This window comes from Egretta garzetta, unplaced genomic scaffold (assembly GCF_000687185.1).
Source record: "Egretta garzetta isolate BGI_Z169 unplaced genomic scaffold, ASM68718v1 scaffold26, whole genome shotgun sequence".
Taxonomy (NCBI): domain Eukaryota; kingdom Metazoa; phylum Chordata; class Aves; order Pelecaniformes; family Ardeidae; genus Egretta; species Egretta garzetta.
The window spans coordinates 1,216,020-1,223,549 of NW_009260070.1; the positions used below are offsets into that span (position 1 = coordinate 1,216,020).

The window sequence follows — 7,530 nt, forward strand, 5'->3', positions numbered from 1 at the left end:
GGGGGGCTCTGGCTGCTCCCCTTGCCCCTCACTCTGAGGTGGGGTTCGGCTGGGCGCTCCTACAGGCGCCTCCAGCTCCGTGTAGGCGGACGGGGACTGGCCTGTTCTCGGAAGCCTCCTCTCATCTCTGGAGATGGTTTTTTGGGGGGGAGGAGGAAGTGTGCGAAGATGATGACATTTATTTTGTCAATTAAAAAGCTCTACCTGCTTTGAAGGCCTCCCAAATGTAGGTCGTTTATCCCTTTGTACTCGCACATTTGTATTCATGGGCTTCTCTGAATAACATTGCATTATTTAATTTTAAAAATTGAATTTGGGGCAAATATTATTTCAGTCTCTGTTTCCCTTGGGACGTTGTTGGCTCTTCTAATACGGTCTGACCCCACTCCTGTTATTTACCTTCTTATTGGCATAAGTGAAGCCCTCAAAGTTCAATTTCCAGGATCCAGATTTTGCTCAAGCTTGGACCCCCTTTAGCATCTGACACTTAATGTGCCCGGCCACGTCTTTCCACACGCTGCACGGAGAGGTAGGCTGTAATTACTTCTCCCATAGGCTGCAGGAACTATTTTCCCTCTTAATCCTACAGCCGTACTGAGTCACCGGATTTCTTAGAGTAGTGATTATTCATACCCGGGTTTAAGAATTGACATTTCTTCATGCTCTCCTTTGTTTAGCTTTGTGTTTTCACTTACCGTTTTCTTTCCGCTTAGGAGTTTCTTCTTTCTTCGCTGTGGTTCCTCAAGGTCTTGGTGATTAGAACCTGGTCACCATGCACGTGGGCGCTGGAGGGGCCCCGGGGAGTCCTTTCTGCTCCCCACAGCATGGTTTTGTTCTTCCAACATGCTCCTGCTGCGCGCGGGGTGCGTGCGCGCTGCCTGCACAGCCACGGCCACGGCAGCGATGGGGATGGTGCACGTGAAGCACCGGTTCGTGTACAGGGTCTTCCGCAGATACGGGGCTCACTTGTGTACCCATAGTGGAAATTATTGCTCCAGTTCTGCATGTTTGGGTTTTGTTTGGTTTTGGTTTTGTTTTTTCTAAGTTATATATTTGGAAAAGGACACGGTTTGGCTCCAAAGGCTGCCTTGCCTCCGAGGGGTGAGGTTGGGAAGGTGGGAGGTGAGAAATACAGCGTTGTGCCCAGGTGCTTTGTGCGAGGTGTAACCATGTGGACAGGGAACAGCAGGGCGGTTTGGATGAGGGGCTTGCAGCGCCCGGGCTGTAACTGCTGGCCCGCGTGCTTGTTCTCAGCAGGGCTCGGGTCCTTTCTAATGAAAAAGGGCAACGCTGCCTTGCTTTTATGGTAGCGTATGCCACAGAGCACCCTAGCGTAGCTGCTGCAACTTACTCATCTACCCATAAATATATAGATATATAAATTTTAAAAAGGGTCATCCTGGGGTTTTTTTAGCCCCTATATGTGTTTGAATGCAGGTGAACCATGGCAGGTTCTTTTCTGGCAAGAAATTGAGCTTGTTGCATTTATTGTCTTCTTTTGTATTACACCAGTCTTCAAATGTTGAGATGGTTTTTAGCTGTCATTAGGAGGCTTCTGGGAATCCCGCTGGCTGTCCTTCGATGGTCGGGGATAGTGCCAGGGCAGTCTTTCAGTCCCATACCAGGAGGATGTGCTGGCTGCAAGGGGAGCAAGGGCTGCAGTGAGGTCCTGCGACGCAAACTAACTGTCCTTTCAAAATTCATTGCAGGAGATATGTCTGAAAGCAAAGCCAAGAAGATTGAGATAAAAGACGTTGATGGGCAGACCCTGAGGAAGCTGATTGATTACATCTACACTGCTGAGATCGAGGTCACGGAAGAGAACGTGCAGGTAGGTCTGGTTCAGTGGCTCCTGTGGAGACCCAGGTAAAAAGGTTGGAACTCAAAGGCACAGTTCCTTTGGGGATGAGTGATCTCTTCAGGCTGCAGAATGTAAAAGGTTGAGCTTGGAAAGGGCTACTTCCAGCCTCTGTTTAGTCTTGAGGCACTTCGGTGCTTTCCTCACGCTTTTGCGTCGAGCTCTTACAGCAAGAGTGGGCATTTGCCTTCCAAGAAGCCGCGCTGACTTGGGGATCAGTCTGTCAAAGGCCAAAACAGACTCAAACAAGCCGTGAGTCAAATGCTCTTTTAAGGTCGTGGTTGAGGCATCTGGCTGTTAGCTTGCAAATTCTTCTGGGTAGTTTGAGTTGTTTGGCAGAGCTCCGAGTGGAATATATTGTTCAAATGAGGGCATTCTTCCTTTTTCTGTGTGTTCTTGAAGTTCTTTGAGGTAAATATTTGTCTAGTAGTGAAAAGAGTCATCGAAAGGCAGCCGACCGCTAAAGTGGGATGCTCAGGAAGGGACCGTTTCGCTGTGTCACGGGGCTGTGGCTGCTGGTAGAGCTGCTGCTTTGACCCAACATGTACCTGTGGTAAGGAAGCAGCTGGGCGCTTAGCCACTGATTTCTGGGAGGGGTGCTGGGAGCTCCCCTGCGGATGTGCTTTTTTTGGTTGGGCTCTGTTTCTGTTTGCAAGTGGCAGTCTGGGTGTGTTGTCTTCCTCTCTGCGACTTGGATGCTGGGCAGGGTAACAAGCATGGGTCTGTGATGCTGGAGGGAGCGGGGCAATGCTGCCGCGTGCTGTATGTTGACCTAATTAAGATGGCAAAATTAGACCAGTTCTGCTTGAAATGAGGTTCTTGCTGTGGATGGGACATGCTCTTCTGATCCAGTCCCTCAAGCAGGTTCTTGCTGTCCTGTGGCATATTGCTCTTCCTGCAGGAACGCGGACAAAACCCTGAGCTACGTCCACTTTGTAGCCCTGTGCCATCCTTTGTGACCTGTCTGTGGGTGCCTTTTCCTGCCCCTTCTGCCCTCCGGTTTTACAAACTTGGCTTTCTGGCATGCTTTCAGCCTGGCAGTTGTCACATCGGCTGGTTGCCCTATGGTGGGGCTGAGGACCAGCATTGAGGAGACCTTCGAGGTGCCATTGCAGCAAAGAAGCTGAGGCTCAAACCTGACGGCGGGTTACTTGGGCTAGCTGTCTGCCACGCAGCCCGTGCTTCATTACAGTGTGCGGTCAGGGTCAAAAGGAGCTGAGGTGCAACATGGCTTCAGTGGGGAAGTGGGGGGGATTTCCTTGGCCCTCTGGGATCTTCCATTGCTGGAGGAAAAATGACATTTATGCAGTCTCAAGCTGGTCCCTCTTCCTGTGGGCAATGTGAAGGCTATACCCACGCGCTTTCCCAAACGTGTGCTTTCCTCCCATGCTGCTGGTTGGTGGGTGCCCAGAAGCACCCACTCGGCGGGTGGGACGTGCGGAGCTCGGGACAGCATCCGCTGTGCACGCCCAGCCAGTCCGCGGTGACTGAGCTTGCTTGTGGGGGCTCCGTGTGCTCGGGCTGCTTCCCCATGGGAGCGCTCCAGTGCTCGAGTACGGCTGTGTCCAGTTCTGGGCTCCCCAGTTCAAGAAAGACGAGGAACTCCTAGAAAGAGTCCAGAGGAGAGCTACTAGGATGATAAAGGGACTGGAGCATCTCCCCTACGAGGAAAGGCTGAGAGAGTTGGGCTTGTTCAGCCTGAAGAAGAGAAGACTGAGAGGGGATCTCATCAACGCATACAAATATCTTAAGGGCGGAAGTCAAGAGGACGGAAGCAGTCTGTTTGCAGTGGTGTCCAGCGACAGGACTAGGCCAGCCCAGCCCCATGCGGGCAGCACAGACCTGCCCAGGAGGGCTACCAAGGACTCCAGATGTGACCTGCCCTGAGCAAACGGAACGCTGTCTTTTAGTAAAACCTAACCAAAGCCTGCCTTCTGGCCTGGGGATTACAAAGAGTTAAAGTAAGAGCCCTGTCTGTATTTTGGCTCCCATCTCTCAGACAGTAGGATCAGAAAATACAAGTTTGGTGAGTACTGCGCCAGGGCAGGTTTAGGCTAGACATTAGGAAAAAGTTCTTCACCGAAAGGGTTGTCAGGCTCTGGAAGGGGCTGCCCCAGGGAGGTGGTCGAGTCCTCATCCCTGGAGGTATTTAAAAGAAGGATCAATGAGGTGCTGAGGGACAGGGTTTAGTGGTGGGATGGCAGGGGTAGGTTAACGGGTGGGCTCGAGTGTCTCAAAGGGCTTTTCCAACCACAGTGATTCTATGATTCCATGATTCCATACTAAGCTTTGGGCATTAATTTTTTTCCTGATCTGCACAATTTATTTAAATAACCACCCTGTGAATAACTTTCTAGGCTGGAGGTGAATTAATTCATGGGAGCTAAGAAATGAGGCTGATCTAAAGCAAGATTAAGTGACTAGTTTAAGTTTTATTATGTGTTAAAAACTCCCATGTTGAAAATATTTTATGGAATTTATTACCATTTTGCAATGAAACCAATAGAAAGTTTAAAGAGAAATTTCCATCCTCTCTGGGTGCTCCACCCCAGAGCAGAATGTCATGAATAGGTTTCTGCTCACCTGCAACCAGGGAGGAAAAGTTTACAGAAAAGAATATTCTGTGGTTCATTGGAAAGGGTCACACCAGTGAAGGCAAGCAGCACGAACAAGAAGACATTAAGCTCTGTGCAGTCTCCGGTTTGGATTAGCAATGCCAGTCTGAAGGAGCAGTGAGCGGGTTTGGTCCTTACATTGCACATCCTCCTGCTGCGCAGCTTTGTGTCGGCCATCCAGCCGGAGGGATGCCCCGGCAGTGCCGGCCTGCGCTGGGCCACCAGTGGTCCTTTGCCGACTTGCTTGAGCGTGGCGGGACCTTCTCTTTTCCCGGCAGGTATCTCCGGAGGTCTCCTATTGCCGTGCCATGGGCTCTTAATTTTCTAGCAGGGCGAGGGTGCACTTTGAAGGGGTTTTGTGCAGTCAGACACGCAGTTGTTCAGATTTCTTCAACAGCTGGAAGCAGCAATTTCTGGGCTTAGGTGCCAGGTAATTCCATTGTAGAAGCTAGAAGAAAAAAAAATTATTAAATGACATTAACGGAACAGATACAGCCAAGCTACCAAAACATGTGAATAAATGAAAAGACAAGTTCTTGTCTGTGAGCAAGAGAAAATGAGAGCAGAATCGAAACGAGGAAACGATGAGCAGCAAAGGTAACACGGGAGTGCAGGAACGAGTGTTCCCCAGTGCGCTCGAACGCTGAGTGGTGCCCAGCGCTTCCCAACAGCCAGCCTTTTTACAGTATTTTTGTTGTTTCTTTTCTAAGAGAAACCCGTCTCTTTTTGCTTTTATAGGCCTGGGATGGTGTTCAGGAAGTGAGACTCTGTTTTTCCAAGCACGTTTTTTTGTAGCTGATTGTCGTTTCGTGGCACAAAGCGTTGCTTGGTTTTGGTTTGTTTTTTTAAGCAAGGAAGGATGTGTGTACGAGGGGCCAGGCCTGCCCAGTCCGTTCCAGCTATCGCCTGCGTAGTGAGTAACTGGGAGGTAAAGGGGATTTTCAGTCCACCCTAGCTCCGGGGGGGAGAGCGCTGAACCCATGTGGGGCCGAATGCTCCCTTCGAACTCCGTTGGGGGTACGTGGGTGAGATTTGCCCCCCCAAATGCAATCCTGCTTCATGCGTTGGAACCTCATTTGCAGAGTGAGATTTCAAGGCGATAGGGATGCAGCAGTAGGGGGCTCAGGGGTGACGGGTGACAGAGGCGCCTCTGTGCCGAGCAGCGTTTTGCCTCTGAACACGCGTTTGGGATTTAACCTCCCACTTGTTTGGAAGGCATGGAGCGAGGAAGAATTTCTGTCTTCGTTGCAGTCGTGTTGTAGTCTCAGGAAAATCCATCCTGGGATTTCTGTCCCCACTGCCTTCTGTTGTTCCTCTTCTGTTGCACCCCACATCAAGGGTACTTGTAAAGTCATCTGCTGCACGTGCGTGACACACGGATCTCGCGCCTTGGATGGTGGCGCTTGATAAATGTGTCTGGAAGGAAGTTGTGCTGTGGAGTTTCTGTAGCAGTGAGGAAAACCAAAGTGAGCGGCTTCGGGAAGTTCACAGACGCTCATCTGCAGCCCTGCTCAGCTTCGGTGGGAACCACACGCATGTGTCAGAGAGAGCATAGGGCCTGCCGCTCCACGCCCGCATGGAAAAGCTGGCTGTCCTAACATATGGGTGCCTTGGATTTTTCAGGTAGGTCTTGATTTTGCAGCTGAACCGGCTGCATTGCTGCCTGCTTCCCAAGGCTCGTAGCAAACCTGCCAGCAGAGTGAAGAGTGATAGGAGTGAAGTCCAGCGATGGGGAAGGGGCTCAGCGTGGTCTCCTCCAGCAGCGCTGAATGCAGAGGAGGTTTGGGAGGAGGCTTTTCGTCCTGCTGGGTGGTCCTGTGATGACACCCGGACCTCCGGCTGTAGGCAGTGAATACAGTCCCTCTTCCGTGTGTCCCACCCGTCCTTATGGATGGCACTTCGTTACTTGCTGGCAGCCTGAGATTTGCTCTCCCTATTAAGACAGTCATTACCATTGGGGTTGTAATGATTCCCCAAAAAAGTCCTGATTAACCTGATTTCACAAGGAAGTCCTTACGAATGAGGTGCAGCGCACCACGCCTGGTGTGCCCTTGCGTACTGCCACTGCTGGAGACATGGCTTGCGTAGAAGGAGGAGTGAAGAGGTGTCTGAAAACCAGCTGGTGGGGGGAAAGAGATGCTGAAACGGTCAGCTTTGCAGACGTGATAATTGTAATAAAAATGGCTTGAGAAAGGAGGAAAAAAGCTTTGCTGGAAGCTGTAGCATTTTCTTATCAAAGTGTGCTTCTGCACCTCAGCTTCCCCGAGGGACTTAGGACTTCACAGCAGAGGAAGGACAGCGTCTGTGGCAGAGGCAGTGTTGATGATAAGTCATAGAATCGTAGAATGGTTTGGGTTGGAAGGGACCCCTAGAGGTCATCTAGTCCAATTAAAGGGATAAGAAGTGGGTCAGTTCATCTCCCTTCCCCCTGTTCGCTCCAAAAGCTGCAGCTGTGGTAGATGCAAGCCCAGAGGGAGGCAGAGGAGGTGCAGTACGTTGGGCCTATCTTCCTCCCTGGAGCGAAAGCTCCTTGCCTTGTGTCACCCTCCTGGGGTGCTGGAGAGCCCTGCCCAACAGCAGGGCTGACTTCCCTGGGGGGTTACAGCAGTGGGGTTGGGGGCCCTTCCTAGGGAAAGTCTTTTAGATTGGCTTGGCCTAATAGAAAGGTGAGGAAAAACTTGTGGATGCGGCACATGCTGTGCTGTGTCTGATGGGTCTCCAGGTTTCTGTCCCGCTGTTTGACCGAGGGATGGTGTGGCTGTTCGGTGCGCTGAAGGTGGAGAAGGTAGGGCAGGAGGGAAGCTGCCAGCTGCTCCCCTGTTTTCTCTCCCCACTCTGTATCCCTTCTCCTTCTTACGCCTGCTCCCGGAGCAGTTTTGTGGCTCTGGTCCTGCTGCACATGGCTCTGCCTTGGCTATTTCACCCCAGGAGCAGGTCACCGTTCACCCCAGCACTGCCTGGTGGCAGTTGGGGAGCGATAAAGCCTAATTGCCTTCCTAACGCTGAAGAGCCACGTTACAGTAATGTAGTTTTATTTTCAGTACTTGTGCAGTTTTA

At 51.2% G+C, this 7,530-nt stretch overlaps 1 protein-coding gene across 1 annotated transcript in view; it reads left to right on the top strand.

The window, feature by feature from the left end:
- Positions 1–7,530, top strand: part of KLHL3 (kelch like family member 3) — a gene marked incomplete at its 3' end in the record, with an annotated part of 49,810 nt that overhangs the window by 19,438 nt on the left and 22,842 nt on the right. Inside the window, exon 4 of the mRNA XM_009641234.2 lies at positions 1,710–1,831. Coding sequence (XP_009639529.1) covers positions 1,710–1,831 — 122 coding nt within the window. The remainder of the gene's footprint in view (positions 1–1,709; positions 1,832–7,530) is intronic.